This window comes from Prionailurus bengalensis, chromosome C1 (assembly GCF_016509475.1).
Source record: "Prionailurus bengalensis isolate Pbe53 chromosome C1, Fcat_Pben_1.1_paternal_pri, whole genome shotgun sequence".
Taxonomy (NCBI): Eukaryota; Metazoa; Chordata; class Mammalia; order Carnivora; family Felidae; genus Prionailurus; species Prionailurus bengalensis.
The window spans coordinates 4216458-4233185 of NC_057345.1; the positions used below are offsets into that span (position 1 = coordinate 4216458).

At 64.1% G+C, this 16728-nt stretch overlaps 2 protein-coding genes across 10 annotated transcripts in view; one reads left to right on the top strand and one right to left on the bottom strand.

Moving 5' to 3' along the window:
- The window catches only part of ESPN (espin), a 31867-nt gene extending 20552 nt beyond the window's left edge, over positions 1-11315 (top strand). The window contains exons 8-15 of one of the 7 annotated variants that reach the window (XM_043573661.1): positions 949-1110; positions 1201-1399; positions 2721-2747; positions 3927-4072; positions 4164-4427; positions 8916-8995; positions 9093-9104; positions 10394-11315. In XM_043573661.1, the coding sequence (XP_043429596.1) occupies positions 949-1110; positions 1201-1399; positions 2721-2747; positions 3927-4072; positions 4164-4427; positions 8916-8995; positions 9093-9104; positions 10394-10541 (1038 nt within the window). In that variant the 3' untranslated portion in view covers positions 10542-11315. Of the gene's footprint in view, positions 1-201; positions 433-948; positions 1400-2720; positions 2748-2774; positions 3685-3926; positions 4073-4163; positions 4428-6127; positions 8408-8915; positions 8996-9092; positions 9105-10393 lie in introns of those variants that run through there. The other 6 variants (XM_043573662.1, XM_043573659.1, XM_043573657.1 and 3 more) reach the window with 6 other exon arrangements.
- A 222-nt stretch (positions 11316-11537) lies between these two features.
- TNFRSF25 (TNF receptor superfamily member 25) lies at positions 11538-16711 on the bottom strand. Of its 3 annotated transcripts, XM_043573671.1 has the most exons (10): positions 15965-16711; positions 15301-15421; positions 14973-15107; positions 14439-14606; positions 14262-14340; positions 13463-13518; positions 13260-13367; positions 13013-13050; positions 12350-12524; positions 11538-12156 (listed from the first exon to the last, which is right to left on the bottom strand). In XM_043573671.1, the coding sequence occupies exons 1-10, from the start codon at positions 16004-16006 to the stop codon at positions 11825-11827; spliced, it is 1254 nt and encodes a 417-aa protein (XP_043429606.1). In that variant the 5' UTR covers positions 16007-16711; the 3' UTR covers positions 11538-11824. The 3 variants fall into 3 exon arrangements, with proteins under 3 accessions (XP_043429606.1, XP_043429605.1, XP_043429604.1); XM_043573670.1 differs by having other exon boundaries at positions 13013-13047; positions 15301-16711; XM_043573669.1 differs by having other exon boundaries at positions 15301-16711.
- Between the last annotated feature and the right edge of the window lie 17 nt (positions 16712-16728).

A 16728-nucleotide genomic window follows, 5' to 3' on the forward strand; every position in this document is an offset into this window, starting at 1 on the left:
GGGCGTGACCCGGAACCCGGGGGTACCAAACACCTGGGGCTCCACTGCTCGGGTGGCTCCCGCACTCCGGCCACGGGGTATGGAGGGGACAAGTTGGAGGGGGGGGGGTGAGGGCTGGGGTGCTCGACACCTAGCGGAGGGAGAGCGGAGCAGGGGCGGGGCCACATCTGGCTTACGGGGCAGGCGAGGTGCTGCGGCCGGTCGTGGCGACGCAGGTGGAGCCCCCGTGGCATCCCCCCTTGCTGGGAGTGGGTCGGCGCGGGATTGGCTGGCCCTGGGTGATGTCAGGGCGACAGAGCTCATAGGCGCTCTTGGGCGCGGGCGGGCAAGGGCTGGGCTGTAACCCGAGAGGAAGGATCAGGTGGCGCAGGTGTTGGGTCCATGCCGCCCCCGCCGCCAGGTGCACAGCGGGGGCCACCGGCACTGGCGCAGGTAGGAGCAGCCCCAGGACCGCGCGGCTTAGAGCCTTGGGCAACCAGGAGCCCAACAGGACAAGGGCTCTGAGAGGGCTCCCTCGGGGTCGGGGTCCCTGAAAGAGAGGGTTCGGCAGAGCCTTGGGGACGCGCAGGACGGCCGGGTAGCCAGGCGTGGGGTGAGGCAGAGGCCTTCGCGCTGGCTTAAACTGCGAGCTGCCCCTTCTCCGGCTCCCCCTGGCGACTGGGCTGGGTCAACCCGCCCCTGGTCCCGCCCCTTCTAGCCTCACTGGGGGCCCTTGTGGCCCTTGGCCTGCGCCCAGAACCCCTCCCTGGGGGGGCGACCGAGCCTGCCCTTCCCCGGGACCCTCGCCCCATCCCCGCTCGGAGGACCGGAGGGCCTGGGAACCCGGCTGCCTGCACCCCTCGACGGCCGCTGGCCATGAGCCCCGGGAAAGTGAAGAGCTGGGGGGGCGGGGCGTGGGAGGCCCCGGGGACCAGCGCCTGAAGCCCCTCCGCCGCTGTCTTCCCGCAGCTGAGCTCCCGCGACGGCCACAACGGGCTGCGGAGGCAGGACTCCAGCCGCAAGCCCCGCGCTTTCAGCAAGCAGCCCAGCACGGGGGACTACTACCGCCAGCTGGGCCGCTGTCCCGGGGAGCCGCTGGCCACACGCCCGGGCATGGCGCACAGCGAGGAGGTGCGTGCCTGCCAGCCCGCGCCCGCCGGCCGCCCGGGACCCGGCCCGGCCGCCCGCCTCTCACTCGCCAGCCCCTCCGCTCCCCCGCAGGCGGCGCTGCTCCCCGGGAACCACGTGCATAACGGCTGCGCCGCGGACCCCAAGGCGTCCAGGGAGCTGCCCCCGCCGCCCCCGCCGCCGCCGCCGCCCCTGCCGGAGGCCCATAGCTCGCCGCCGCCGGCTCCACCTCTGCCCTTCGAGGGCGCTGGCCCTGGCTGCGGGCAGCGTCGCTCCTCCTCGTCCACTGGCAGTGAGTAGGGGCGGGTTGAGGGGTGGGGGGCGGTGCCGGCCCCGAAGGGGAGGGAAGCCTAGACATCGCTCGTTCCCCAGCTGCTGCTGCCGCCCTGGTGCTCCCTCCGTTCCGACTCGTTCTTCGTGCGGCAAGCCCCTACCCCAGTGAGGACCTCACCCTAAGAGGAGGCTCTGGGTTGCCTCAGTGTGATCTCAGCGCACCTCAGTGACCTCTCTGGGCCCGCGTCCCATGCAGCAGGGAAGGCCTCCCAGCTCTGGCGGCTGGTGTTTCTAATGGGCTGGTGCTAACTGGGCAGCTCTAAGTAGAACTGGATTCAAAGAGGCAGGGCCCAACCTTTGTCCTGCCCCTTCTCTATCCTGAGCTTCTCTTCTGCTCCTCACCCCTATCTCTTGTTCCTCCAAGCTAGCTAGCTTTTCTCAGATGCTTCAGGGGCTCTTCCTGGCCAGATACCCCAGAGGCCCCAGGCCAGCTACGACCCGGCTATGGGGACGAGGCCAGTGACCCATCATGCTCTGCCCTTTCCCTCCTGATGACCCCCATGGGCATCCTTTTAAGGTCTAGGCTGGTGAACAAGATTCCTGGCTTCTCTTCTGTGAGGTGGGGCAGTCTCTTGCATGCCAGGGCTCCTGCAAGGCCCAGGAGGTGGTGCCTCGTGTGTGTGCGCGTGTGTGTGCGTGTGCACGCGCACGCCTTCTTCACCCAGCCACTCAGTGCAGGGACCATGTTTAGTGACATCCAAAGCTTCATGTCCCTCACTAGGCGTGCAAGGGTATAACCGGGTCCAGGGTAGGGCCAGCCTGGGTTCCCTTCACATCCCTATGGAGCCTCAGCCCCTGCTGACCAGGGCCCATCGTAGCCTGTCCACCACCAGCTGAGCCTCCAGAAAGGGCCCTAGCTCTGGGGTTAGCTTTTTCTTTCTGGAGCAAGGCTGATGCTAGGAACGGAAGAAAAATAGACTTTGGGCTTCTCCAGAAACCCCTTCTCAGCAGAGCCTGGGCTGGGTGCCCTATCCCAACCCAATGCCAAGTTTGAGGCCCTTGCTGGGGGAACCAGGGCCAGTGGCAGCCCTACCCAGTCCTCAGGGACAGCAGTAAAGCCCGGAACTGGGTGGACCACCCTTGTGGAGCCCCAGAGCAGCCTGAGCCAGGGTCAGATGAGCTGGAAAATTCCTCCTCTCCTGTCTCCCCTCCTCTGCGTGTCTCCCTCCCCTCTTCCTGCCCTCCCTTCTCTATCCACACCCCCCCCCCACTGTCCTAGCCTCACCCCGGCCTCCTCCTTGTCCTAACTTTGCTGTCACTTCTCTCCTCTCAATCCCTAGAAGTGAGAGTCCTGAGACACAGGAAGAGTGAGTAGCTGCGTGCGGGGCTCCTGGCTGAGGTGCGGGGCGGGGAACAAGGCACGCTCAGGGGAAGCAAGGCCAAGGACCTGGGGCTTTAAAAAAAAAAAAAAGGAGGGGGCAGGGCCAGGGGCCGGCAGGCCAGGGGTCCTCCACACTACAGGTGGGGCCACTGGCCCCACAGCTACCTTCCCACCTCCACCACACCCACACACACACCCACAAATTCTACCCATGGCTTTCAGTTTTGCCCAAATAAATGAGCCTGTTGCCAGTGCCTGCCTGGCAGCTTTCCCTTTTACCCCTCCTGCTGCTCGCTCAGGGATCCCCAACCTGGGGAACCCAAGAGCTGTTGGCCTGTTTTGTTCCCCTCACCCAGCCCTCACCCCTCCCTGGGTCTCTAAAGACAGCCCTTCCCAAACCCCAGCCGCCTCCGCGGGCCTTGTCAGAAAATGCAAACTCCGTGCACCTGCCTATTTGCATGCTTTTCACCTGGCCCTTCTTCCTGGGTGACTTCACCCCGTATCCTTAGTAAAGGCTCCGCTTTCCTAGGTCCCCCAGAGCTGAGCAGCGCTTTGCTACACGACGGGCTTGCAACCAGTGTGTCTGCGTCCATGTCTGTCTGTCTATCTGTGTGGGAGGTGGGGAGGGGACTGGCTTGGTTCTGGTATCCAGGGTCCTGAGCCCATATAGCCACGGAGGCCCCAGGCAACTCAGTCCAAGGGTCACTGAGCTTTGCTGATGCAGAGAGGGCTGGAGGGAGACTCCACCCTGGCTGGCAGAGCCAGGGAACCCAGGACAAAGGTCGGGTGGCTGGCCTTAGACAGGTAGTGTCTTAGAGCTGGTCAGTCAGTGTCCTGGGTGGAGACATTCGCTGGAGTCCCCAGGGCCGGCCCAAGAGCCAGCATGAACTCCCAGGGGCCTCCAGGCAGGGCCCCCATGCCCCGTGAGTAGGGCCGGGAAGATGGTGGGGCTCTGTGAGCTGTCAGCGGGGAGCCTGCCTCTGGGGTACCCAAGAGCCGCCCCCAGGGCCTGGGATCTGGAGAGCTGTCATCTGGGGCCCGGCCCCTCCCGACTTGGGGAGGGGGAGGCAGAGGGGAAGACTAGGGGCGGCGGGGATGCAGACCTCGCACCCCCCCCCCCCCCCCCCCCCGCTTGGCCAGCACCTCCTCTCCTGCCTCCGTGCAGGCACCAAGTCTTTCAACATGATGTCCCCGACGGGTGACAACTCGGAGCTACTGGCGGAGATCAAGGCCGGCAAGAGTCTGAAGCCGACGCCGCAGAGCAAGGGGCTGACTACGGTGTTCTCGGGCAGCGGGCAGCCGATCTCCCAGGTAGGCGGCTCGACAGGTACCCCGCCCCCCCCCCCCCCCCCCGCCTCCCCCGTGCCGGCCGGTCACTCAGCCTCGCCGCCTCTCCCCGCAGCCCGAAGCGCCGCTGCCGCAGGCGTCGCCCGCGCCGTCCCGGGCCCGCAGCCCCACCCCGCCGGCCGTGGGGCCCCAGCCACTGCTCAACGGCAGCGTGGCGCCGGCGCCGCCCGCCACCCCGGCGCCAGGCGTGCAGCTCGACGTGGAGGCGCTCATCCCCACGCACGATGAGCAGGGCCGGCCCATCCCCGAGTGGAAGCGCCAGGTGATGGTGCGCAAGCTGCAGCTGAAGATGCAGGAGGAGGAGGAGCAGAGACGGAAGGTGGGTGGGGCGGGGCTGCTGCGCCCGGGCCCATCCCCCACATCGCCGCCCGGCCTGCGGGGGCCTTTCCACCTCAGGCGGCTCCCGTTGTCCTTGGGGGGCGGGAAGCAGGGTTGGAGGACCTCCCCTGCCCTGGGGACTGTCCTTCCGTGAGACGGGCAAAGCTCATCAAACGCGAATGTGCTTCACGTCGCCCGGGATCTTGTAAAAATGCCGATTCTGATTCAGGAGCTGTGGGTGGGGCTGAGACTCTGCGTGTCTGGGAAGCTCCTGGTGAGACTGACCTGCTGGTCCAGGGACCGCCCTCTGCGTGGCCAACGGGCTTTGGGCTGCAGTCAGACTGGCCTGGGCCCTTTCCTGCACGGCCACTTTCCAGCCTTCGAGACCGAGCCTCATCCAGCCTGTTTTCTTATCTGTCAGATGATTGACCGTCTTTGGCTGGCAGGGTGGTTTTGCCACTGACCGGCTCAGCACGTGTTTCCTGGGTGCTGTGTTCTGTGCGCTGTTGTAGCCTCTAGGGATTCTCGATGAATATCTCAAGGCCTTTTCAAAGGTGGCTTTGGGGGGTGGGGCGGGAGGGGGTCAACCAACAAGCAAACACAGCATCTCAGTAGAGAGATAAGTGCCCCCAAGAATACAAAACAAGGTAACATGAGAGCCTGAGTGAGCAGGGAAGCCAGGGACGGGGCTGTTAACAACACTGCCCTCACTGGGATGGGGCATGCAGAGGCCTGGGGCTGCCCTGCACCCACCGTCCTATTTGGGGTGGGGCCAGTGTTATGAAGGAGGAAGTGAAGTCCAAGGTGGACTTGGAAGATGAGTGAGAGGTGGGCTGGGAACAGAGTGAGGCAAAGAGCAGGCTCAGTGACTGTCCTGTCAGTACAGGGGCGGAGCTGGAGAGATCAGTGGGGGCAGATCACCAAGTCCTGGCCTTGAAGAAAATGGACTTTCTCCTGCAGCAGTAGGGAGCCTGGGAGAGGGGTTAAGTGAGGGAATTAGCATCATCCTGTGTGTCTGTGAGGGAACGGATTGATTGTAGTGGGTCAAGATGAACCGGGAGGATGTGGGACGACCCCCCCCCCCAGCCCAGGCTGCAGAAGCCCAGCACTAAAGTGAGGAATGAATGAAACTCTCAGAAGTTCCTGGCACACCTAGCTCATAAAATTGATTATCATCCCTAGTGCCGGGGACAAGGGGTGAGAGCTGAGGCTTCAAGCTGGTTCAGCAGTAAAACACTGACAGCGTGCACAGGGAGGGCTCGGGCTGTGGGGACAGCTGACAAGAGGTCATGCGCGAGGTCCCTCTGGGATGTGGCCTCCAAACAGCAGCCCTGAGATGGGGTGGGAAAGGGCAGCCTGGCGTCGCAGCTTCAACGCCTTTTGCATGTTCCTTCGGTGGTGTAATGAGCAACCAAGCCAGGTGTGGAGACTCCCTCTGCCCGCTCAGTCTCTGCAACAGCGCCCAACGACCCCGCCAGCGACCAAAGTGGACACTGCCCAGCGCCCGGAGTAGCGGCCTGGGCCGAAGTCTCGCCCCAGTGTAATCACCCGCCGGCCGGGCGTGGCCCATCCCTGCCAACAGAGCCCCGCGGAGCCATTACACCACCCAGGACATGCAAAGGGCGCCCCCCGGCGGCCGCTGCGGGAGCCGGGCCAGAGGGAGACGCGCCTCCCTCCCCTCTCTTGTCTTCCCCGCCTTAGCTGACGTCCGCCAGCTCATGCTGCTACCCCCGCGAGGGCTGGAGGTACTCCAGCGCGCACAACGCCATCCTCGGGCCCTTCGGCGAGCTCATGACCGAAGCCGACATCCTCCGCATCGAGCAGCAAATCGAGAACCTGCAGGTGTTGCACAAGGCGCAGAAGCTGGAGGCGCGCCTGGAGCAGCTGGAGCTGGAGTTGGAGCAGCTGCTGCCGATTTCGGCCGCCCTTTCCGCGCCGCGCTTCACCGTCGATCCGCGCCGCATGCACGGCCGCGCAGCCAGTCTGCCTGCCTGGTGCAGCAAGATCTCCACGCTCCTCAAGAGCATGGCCACGCTGCTGGCCGCGCTGGGCGGCCGGCCCGCGCACCTGGCCGAGCTGCTGGCCGCCGACACCGGCCAGCCGCTGGCACCGCTGCCCGACGCGCCCTGGCGGCCGGGTCCGCTCTGCCTCGGCCGCTCGCACTCGCTCAGCTGGTGTCGCGAGGCCGTGGCGCGCGAGATCCTCGAGTGCGGCGTCTCCGTGCAGCATCTCCGCGCCGTCTACGAGCTACGCGCCCAGGGCTCGGCGCCCGCGCGCGGCTCGCGCCGCAAGCTCTCGCTTCCCGCCGCCGCCTCGGGCCGAGAGCCCATCCTCGAGGAGGACTACGTGGCCGCCGGCGCCGGGGAGCCAAGCGCCCCGGTCGCCAACGGCTTGCCGGCCCCCTGGGACTCCGTGGGCGCGCTGGGCCCGCCCGACGCGCCGGACCACCAGGCGGCGCTGCCCGAGCCCCAGCAGCTGGCGCGCCAGCCGTCGCTCTCCACCGAGCTGCGCGGCGTCCAGGACTACATAGATATGCGCAAGGAGCGCATCGTCTACCTCTTCCTGGAGCACTGGCGCAAGTGGACCTTCCGCGGCCCCCGGCGCCACGCCCAGGCTCGCCTGCGCAGACTGCTGCCCCGCGTGGTGGCCGCCGGCACGGGCCCCGGCCCCGAGGCCGCCGACGCTCTCCAGCCGCCGGCCGGCGACGGCCCGGATGCGCGGCTGCTGCGCCTGCTGAAGCAGCGGCAGGTGGTGGGCAAGCTGCTGGGCCACTGGCGGAGCCTGCTGCGGCAGGTGCCGGTACGTCCTTCGTGTGGCTCGGGCCTGGCTCACGGCCTGTACTGGCCCGAACACTTTCTGCCGCCCCTGGACGGCGGCGCGCCCCCGCGCTACGACAGCCTCACGCTCGACCTCTTCATGCTCGGCTACTTCCAGCTGCTGGAGATGGGCCTGAGCCGCGAGGAGCGCAAGTTCCGCCACCTGCTGTGCTACGAGATGTTCGACCGGCTGGGCAGCCACCCGTGGGAGCTCATCCGCCTCTTCCACCGCGTGGTGCTCGAGGAGGTGGAGGCTGGCCGACGAACCTGGAGCGACGGCTTCGAGGACCTCAGGCGCCAGTTCTTTGGAGACAGCCCGGAGGCTGAGCCAGCCCGGGAAGAAGAAGCGGAGAAGGAGCAAGAAGAGAAAAAAGAAGAGGAAGAGGAGGAGGAGGGGGAGGCGGCGGCGGAGGAGGAGGGGGAGGCGGCAGAGGAGGAGGGAGAGCCGGCAGAAAAGGTCCCTCCGGGTCAAACGGTGGACTGGCCAGAGGGGCAGCCCGAGGCCCCAGCTCCTGCGCCGCAGCCCCCCAGCCCCCCTCCGCCAGCCGCGCCTCCCCCGACGTGGGACCCTCCTGGTTCCGAAGCCCCTGTCGAAGACCCCCTGGAGCTGGTGTCTGAGATGGGCGAGTTCAGCAACGAGGACATCTGCCGCTACATCGACCGCAGCTTCTCCTTCTGGAAGGAGAAGGAGGCAGAGCTTTTTGACATCTGAGCAGCAGAAATCGGAATTTCCCCCTCAAGCATCTTAACCCAGGCTTGGATGCCCGTCTGATGCCCTCTGGAGGCCAGAAGCCCACAGGAAAAACCCAGAAGCCAGCAGGGTGGCCTTGGAAAACCCGGAGTATCCAGGACCAGTCTGCCAGAGCCTTTGAAGCCCACTGTGACCAGATGTGGGGCAGTGGCTGCAGTGGGCAGGGCACAGGGCAAACCAGGTGTTCCCCTCTGGGCCTACAGTCTCGCCCGGCTCTGCATGGTAGGCAGGTAGAAGAAGCCGCCCCTCTGAGTGAGGGACCATGGGTCCCCCCTGGGGCAGTGTGGCTCTCCTCTCTTTGGTTTTGCACTGGAATTCACAGCTACTTCTTTGAGGTCAAGGGAGCCACATGTGTAGTGTTCGTGTGACGTGTTCTCCTGTGTAACATCCACGTAATAAAACTCTTTGCTGTAAGCTGCCTGTGTTGGATGCCCGCCTCCGCCCCTGCCAAGTCGATGCAGCCACACAGTTGTAGAGGTAGTGTCTACTCCACTTGGGAACAGGACGTGCATAGGCCAGGGGGTCCTTCGCAGTGGAGGCCAGCTTGAGCCCCTCCGAGCTGGCTGGATCTGTGGGGGCCCAAGTATGGGTCTGCCCAGAGAGTCGAGGTCAGGGCCCTGGAGCCATCCGTCAGCCTGCCCTAGTGGGAAATCTCATTCTCTGCTCCTCTCCTGCACCTTAGCTCTGACCTGTCTGGCACCACCTCTAGAACACAGGGGGCCTGAGTTATGAGGGGGCAGAGCACAGGAGGCCCCCTCTAAGGGGGTCGTGGCCAGGCACCTTCATCTATTTGCTCTGTGAAAGGACGTCTGTATCCCATTGTCCCTGACTAGCGCGGGTCCCCCGGGGTTGGGGGTGCACCTCCCCCCAAACCCCACCTCCCAGCGCATGCTGGTCCTGAAGTTCTGTGCTTGTGTTTCAGGAGGAAGAGGAGGAGGCCCGGCTGGCCAGCATGCCTGCCTGGAGGCGAGACCTCCTGCGGAAGAAGCTAGAAGAGGAGAGGTGAGCCGGGGGACCGGAAGCTTCAGGGCCTGGTAGGGTGTCTTGATCACGCCCCTGAGGTGGTGGCACCAAATAATGCTGTCTCTTTTTCCTCTAGGGAGCAGAAGCGGTGAGTGTGGGCCGACCTGCTGCCCCTCCCTGGCTTAGGCACAGTCCTTTTGCCCCTTCATCCAGCCCCATCTTGAGCACACCCCCTTGTCTGGTTTGTAGCACAATCTCTCTGCTCCCACTAATGCCACCAGACTCTTCTCCCCCAGCAACTTAGCCCCTGCCCCAAAGTCTAGATCTTCTGCCCTGATAACCTCGGCCTGGATTACCGAGCCCCTCGTCTCCCACTAACCTAGCCTTCAGTTATAACCCAACTTCAGTACCAATAACCTTGACCTCTGTCCCGCAAAGCGTGGTTTCTGCCCAGTAATCTAGCCCAGTGCTTACAGAAATATAACACGAGCCACTGTGCAAAGTTTTCTAGTAGGCACTTTGAAAAAATAAAAAGGTAAAGGTGAATTTAACATTTACATTTTACTTAGCCCAAAATATCCAAATATTATTTCAATATGTAACCAGTGTAAAAGTCATTAGCGAGATGTGTCACAACTTTTAAAAAGCAGTCTTCGTGATGCCGTGCGCATTTTACACGTATCCTGCATCTCAGTTCTGACACTTCAGATGCTTAGTAACCACCTGAGTTTAGTGGCTGCCTTGTCAGCAGCACAGCTCTAGCCCCTATTTTATTTTTTATTTTATTTTTTTAAACGTTTTTATTTATTTTTGAGACAGAGACAGAGCATGAACGGGGTAGGGGCAGAGAGAGAGGGAGACACAGAATCTGAAACAGGCTCCAGGCTCTGAGCTGTCAGCACAGAGCCGGACGCGGGGCTCGAACTCACGGACCGCGAGATCATGACCTGAGCCGAAGTCTGACGCTTAACCAACTGAGCCACCCAGGCGCCCCTCTAGCCCGTATTTTATAATAACCGTCCCTAATTAGCCACCACTGCCTCCCACTAATGTGGTCCCTCCTACTTGGGTCCTGCCCCCAGGACACTCCCCGCTCACCCTCTGCCACACTTCTGACCCAGCACCCCTGTTTCCAGTAATACCCCAGCCAGAAATAACTCAGCCACAGCCTCTCCCTCACCCAGCTCCTATGTGTGCCCCCGTGACTCCAGTCTGCCCCCAACCAAGCCCCTCCCTGTTCCCACCCTATCCTTGTGGCTCCTGACCCGACCCCAGTCCCCAGTCCCCCAGCCCTTCTGCCCCTAGAACCCATTGCCCTGGCCACCCAGCCCCTGCCCCCAGTAACGCCTTACTTGCCCCTCACGGTGCCTGGCCCACCGTCTCACGCTTGCCCGCGGCTCTGCCCCCCCCCCCCCCCCCCCCCCGCCCCATGCCTAGGAAAGAGGAGGAGCGACAGAAGCAGGAGGAGTTGCAGCGAGAGAAAGAGCAGTCGGAGAAGCTGCGGACGCTGGGCTACGATGAGAGCAAGCTGGCGCCCTGGCAGCGACAGATCATCCTGAAGAAGGGGGACATCGCTAAGTACTAGGTGCCGCCCTCCTGCTCGCAGCCTCGTGAGCTCTGGGGGCCCCAGTCTCCGCCCCGGCCTGCCCGGCTCCGGCGGAAAGGGCTGGGAGTCGCGCTGCCTTTCCCCTCCCGCGCTGGAACCTCTCCCTGACCCCGCTCCGGCCCCCGCATGCCCAGCCCGGGGCGCCGCTGGAACGCGCCCGCCGCCGTCGCCCAGGAAAAGTGCCCAAGCAAGCTGTTGACGCAAAAAGATGCTGCTTATTTGCATGCCTATTTACATATATTTGCATGTTCGGTGGAGGTCGCGCAGAGCGCTCCCCAGCCCCGTGGGTGGCGACCTTGCTTTCCTGCGGGGCGCGCGCCCGGCCGCAGCCCCCTCCCCCGCACCCCGGAACCCACGCGGCGGGCGCATCCTGGGCGGAGGCAGGCCCCGCGCTCGGGGAAGGGGTTTTCCTCCCGTCGTGACCCAGATCTGCACCCGGCCCGCATTTCCCATCCCCGCCGAGGGTTTCCTCTCAGTCATTTGTTTACCAGAAACGATGAAACCGGCAACCTGCCCGTCGGGACCGAGTTGCAGCTCCGGGGGCCCAACCTCTGCCTCCCCCCCAGCCCCTCCCCCTGGTGAAGTCCGCGCCCCCCTCCCCCCCGGGTCCCACGATTCCCAGACCCTTTCACGACGCTGGTGGCGTGAGTGCGAGGCAAGGGTCCCTACGCTTGTGTCTCCACCTGCTTCCTCCCCGTCCCCGCCATCCCGCACCCCCATTAAAGCTCTCTCAGCCGCCGCGGCTGACGTGCACTCTCTCGCGCTGTCGCCACGACTTCCTCTCTCCGTCGGGTAACTAGGCCGCGGCCGGGCGGGAGCGGGGCGCGGGGGCGGCCTGGGCGCCAGGGGCCACACTGGGTTCCACCGTGGGTCCCCGACCTTGGGGCGCTAGGACTTCCGGGCCTTTCGACGACGCCCCCCAGGAAACGAAGCCGGGGCCACTTAACACCACAGCCCCTCGGAAGCACCAAGCAGTAGCTTTTCTTCACAGATTTAATACCCAGGCCTCGGCCAAAGTCGGGCCGAGACACTGCTGAGCCACCTCCTGCCCCCTCCCGATATCCGTCGATGCCGCTTGGCCTCAACCAGAACCCCAGGGGGCGCGCGGCAGGGAGGGCGGCTGGCGCTGCTACGCAGGGCCGTGCCAGGAGCTTATTAAGTGACATAAGATGTCTACACGCATAAGTAACCGTACTTAGGGCTTCTGCAAGGGCCGCCAGAGCCCAGAGGCGCCCGGGGTGGGCCCCCCCCCCGCCCCCGCGTCACGGGCCGCGCTGCAGGCGGCTGCGCAGGTCCTCGGCGCAGCCGTCCAGCCCCATGCGCTCCAGCGCCGCGTAGACGGCGCCCAAGCCGGCGGGCTGTTGCTGACGCCAGCGCTTGAGCATCTCGTACTGCTGGTCGCGGAAGCGGCCGATTTCCACCTCCACGGCCTCGATCTCCGCTTCGCGCAGCCCCAGTGTGCGCACGAACTCCTTCCAGCGCCGCGCGGGCACCGCGTCCATCACGTCGTAGAGCTGCGGGCCCGGCTGGAGCGTGGCTGCCGCGGAGCCCGCAGGGGGCGCTGGCGAAGGCGTGGGCATGGGCGGCGGCGGGTCTGGGGACGGGCCAGAGAGAGTCGGTGGGGAACAAGAACGGAGGCCAGAGGCGGGACCACGGGCAGAGCGGGGGGACCAGGGGGGTGCACCCCGTCCGCCTGGGACGGGAAGTGGGCAGGTGGTGCCTCAGGAAACCATTACTTCTCATCTTAGGCTCAGGAGAATGGGGTCAAGGCCAGTGAGGTCTCTTACCGAGGGCTCTGCTGCGCAGCTGGTCCCAGGACCACGTCACCTCCGCGCAGGGCGCCTCCTGGTTCTGAGGGGAGCCAAGGGCCCAGCCATTGCCTACCAAATGCGTGGCGCGGACCTTCTCGATACTGCTGGCTGGAGCTAGAAGGGTGCTGTCCCTGGGTGAGAGGTGGGTGGCCTGGAAGCCAAGAGAGGCCCCAGGTCAGCCTGGGGTCACCCCTTCCTGGGGTCTCGGGCTGGGAGTAGCCATTCCCTGGATCAGTCAGCATTCTCGAAGGCTGCCTCCCGAAGTCCCCCCTCATCTCTCACTGGGTGGCCCAGAAGAACTATTTCCTCTGCCTGAAAGAACCCTGTCCTGGTTGCCCTCCCCTGTGGCCCCAACCCTGTCGGAGGCCTCCCTATGGTGACACTCATCTCACTGAACTGTCTTCTGTTTACCTGTCTGGATCCCACCAGACTGAAAGCCACTTAGAGACAGGTGCCTTGCTGCTCTCATTCACCGACTACTCAGGGAATTCACATGTGTTCATTAGGCCTACTCTGTGCCTGCCAGCCACCGTGCCCGTGTGGGGGACCAAGAGTTATAATACGGCCCAACCTCTCAGCTCCAGAAGGCTGAGGCCTGGGTTCTTGCTCACTCTCTTCCCTGAATATTAATATTCTTACCTGCAGGGGAGTCAGGGCCTCCAACCCAGCTTCATCTGCTGAGAGACAAGAGCATCTCATCAGCAACCAGGCAAGACTCCTAGACCTGGGTGCTGGTCCAGCTCCTCTTGGGTTCCTGTGCCACCCCTGCCCCCAGCACTCTCTCCCTCAGTTTCCCCCCTCTGCATCAGGGGTGAGTGGGCTCTGGGCTACCCATGCTAACCCGATGCCCCTAGAAATGTGCATGCGTGCATGTGCGTGTACTTACTAGGAACCATGGGCTTGCAAGGCTGGCAGCGGTGGTATGTGTAGGTCAGGGTGGCACCGAGCAGGAGTGGGACCACCAGGCCAGCCAGGAGCACCTGCACCCAGAACACTGAAAGAACAGCCGGTGAGTGGTGGATAGGAGCCACACCCCAGCCTCCCCAACCATCCCAATAATCCTGCCCAAATTCCCAGCACACCACCTACTCTGCCTCCAGCCACAGACAGTCACACAGGGCTCAGGACAGCTCCCGAGGGTGCTCCTGCAAGAAGAGGGGGTGGGGTGGGGTGGGGGGCATGAGGGAGTAGACACCAGGAGAGGTTACCCGTCCTCTCCATCCTGGAGGCCCTGCCCTCCCCAGGTCTCTTCCCTGGGCACCACAGTACCCTGGAATGTTCCCAAAGGACTGCTGAAACTTCACTGGTGTCCCCAGAAACAAGAGCAGCAACCGCTATTTATGGAGCTTTTTCTAGACTAGATTGAGGGTTACTAGAATGTCAGCTCCATGAGGACCAGGATTTGCCTACATTGTTCCCTGTTGGATCCCCAGCACCTAGAACATCTCTGGAAAATAGTAGATGCTTAATAAACACTTGCAGAGCAAATGAATGGATAAAGTGCTTTACCCCTTAACCTGTGCCCCGGGGGTGGGGGGGGCAGAACCTGCTAACATCGTCACATGGAGAAGCCACAGATCGGAGTGGTGACGTCACTTGCCCAAGATCTCCCAGAGAATGAGTGGCAGATCATAGTTTTGAAATTGTATCAACTTGACTCTCTATAAACGGCCAAATCCTATGCTTCCTTAACCTACAGCTGGAAAGATTACTAAAGGACACAACCCCTTATTTATCTGGCATAAGGTGAATGCAGATTTCCCTTCAGTATCCAATATCTGCCTGAAATGGCACCCACCCACCACAGGACCGAGCTCCCTCCACCTTCCCGGGATCCCCACTCTGCTCCCAGAACCCCCTCCCTGTCCCAGGGCAGCCAGGACATTACGTGGGGCAGGACACACAGCTGTTGCCATATTCATAGAAGCCAGGCAGGCAGGTCCCACAGTCGGTGTCTCTGACGGAACCTGCAGTCCAGGAGATGGCTTGTGTGTCAGGAAGGGAGAGCGGGAGTTAGGGAGGGGGGGGTGTGGAGGGGTAGACAGCCCAGAGCGGGAGTACTCACAGGGCACCCGTGTGTGGCGGTGCAGGGCCCTGCAGTCTGAGCACGGGTGGCAGCGGAAGGGGGAGCCGTCCCTGCAGGACTTGACCAAGCACTCGGGGAACCAGCCCGGGTCACAGCCACAGTGGGCATCTGCCACTGCTGAGCAGTTCGTCAGGGCCACCTGGGAAACTGGCAAGAGTGTTCAGGGAGATGGGGAGAGTGGAGGCCATCAGGGCCGGAGACCCCCCGCGGGGACCCCGGGCAGATCCCCTGGAGAATGGAGATGGGGGCAGCCCAAGACGGGGCCACCCCCAAAGGGAGAGGAGCATGGAGATCGCCCCAGATCAGAGGCTGAGGCATATATGGAGATGGGAGGGTCATCAGGAAGTGAGGGGGCAAGGGAATCCTAGGGTGGGATCGAGGGGAGAGGGGCCTGGGATGGGTGGACACAGGGCTGTCGCACCAGAGGTTAAGCCCAAGCCAGCCACCTCCTTCAGAAACAGCCTGGCCATGGCCTGTCCTCAGGAGTCCCCCACTGAGCACTAGGTCCCTCACCCTCTTCATCACAGGCCTGGCAGCGGGTACAGCGGGTCTCATGGTGGTTCTCCCGGGCCAGGAAGGTGCCGCGGGGGCACGGGAGGCAGGTAGAGGCACCGCAAGGCTTTGGGCAGGGGGCCTTCAGGTAGTGCCCTGTGGAAACCAGACCCGGGTCAGACAGTCAAAGGGGGTTCCCTCTTTCCCCTCCCTCCTCTCCTATCTCTGGCTCCCTACTTCCTCCCCACCCCTGCCCACCTCCCCTGTCTCCTGACCCCGCCTGAACCCCATCTCCCTCTGTCTGCCCTCACTTCCCCTCCACATCCCTCCCACCCCTTCGGCTGCTCACCGGCTGGACAGCCCTTGCAACAGAACAGACCGCTCCTCTTCTGGAAGTTGGAGGCACAGTCACACTTTGGACTGGGTGTGCCGCCCTGGCCCTGGGCGCCCAGCAGCGCAAGGAGCAGGACCTGGAAGACAGGTGGCTGTTGGTTGTGACAGGGCTGGCCGTGCGGGCCCTCCCCGGCCTCCCCCCCTTCCGAGCCCCCCACCGCGTTTGCCCTCAGAGAGGCCCTCTTCTCAGGTTCTTGGGCGGGAGGTGCCATGGATGTGGGGTAAGATGAGCTTCCCTCCCCCCGGTGCACAGAGCAGGCTCGAGAGAGGCAGAGCGAGGTCTCCAGCCAGCTCCCCCCACACGTTTCCCTCTGCCAGGGCACCAGGGCAGGCACCGGGGGGCCCCGTCCCCACTCCTGGTTTGTGTAAGGTGGAGGACCGGGATCCTTCTCTGCCTGGGGCCCCTAGACCCTTCTGGCCCCCGGGGCGGGGGTTTCCTCTCAGCGGAAGGGCCCCGCCCGGCTATGGCTCTAACTAGCGGAGTCTCTAAGTGGAGAGGGGTTGGTGGTGGTGCTGGCACGCTTCCCCGCGAAGTGGGGCCCCATCGTTCTTAGCGCAGCGACCCAGGCCTGAGGCCAGGCTCCAGGCTGCCCGCCCCCCTCCACCGTGCTCCCACTCACCGCAGCCACCGCTGCCGTGCAGCCCCCCAGCCGCAACTCCATGGCTCCTGGCGCCTTGCTGGGCCCTCGGATGACAGGCGTGCGCCAGCCCGGGGGCTTCCCCCGCTCCGCCCGCTCTGCCCCAAGCCAGCCCCGGGGGAGCCCGCCTCAGGGGTGGGGGCCAGGGCGGGGCCCCCAGCCCACGCAGCCTGCCCCTGCGCACCTGAGCTCACCTGAGGTGGCCTGGGGGCAGCAAGGCGTACACAGGACAGGGCAGCATCCAGGTCCCCCGCCCCCCCCCCCCCCCCGCCTGGGTTCTGGCCCCGGCCCTGAGACTACAACTTCCAGGTGAAGTGACTTCCCTCCTTCGGGCCTCAGAGCCCTCCCTCAGCCATGAGAGGTTGGGCCACAGCGACAGCGACGCAGCTGGGAGACCCAGCCTCCCCAATACTGCCTGGGTGTGGGTACAGGGGCCCCGCCCCTGCAGGGGAGTCCCAGCGGGCATTCTCAGTAGAGCCTGAGACGCATCGCCCGCCCTGGCATAAGTTTACGGGGACCACCCAGGGCAGGGCCCGTGAGGGACCTCGTGGGAGGGAGAACTTCATGGGGTATCCTGGGTAGCCCTTGTGGCTGAGGCAGGGGATGGGGGGTGATCTTGGGGGTGCTGGTCTGGTCACCTCTGCCCTGTTAATTCACTAATGCTTCTCCACAGTCTCCTCCGGGGGTGCCCTACCACAGACAGAGGGCGACAGGAGTGAGAGCCCCCTGCCCCCCGGCTCAAGTGC

Coding starts and splice junctions, on each gene's coding strand:
- TNFRSF25 (XM_043573669.1), bottom strand. CDS start 15,556: ATGGCACCTCCCGCCCAAGAACCTGAGAAGAGGGCCTCTCTGAGGGCA. Junction 14,607..14,972: donor CCAGGCCTGTGATGAAGAGG/GTGAGGGACCTA, acceptor CACTCTTGCCAG/TTTCCCAGGTGGCCCTGACG. Junction 14,341..14,438: donor CCGCCACACACGGGTGCCCT/GTGAGTACTCCC, acceptor CCTGGACTGCAG/GTTCCGTCAGAGACACCGAC.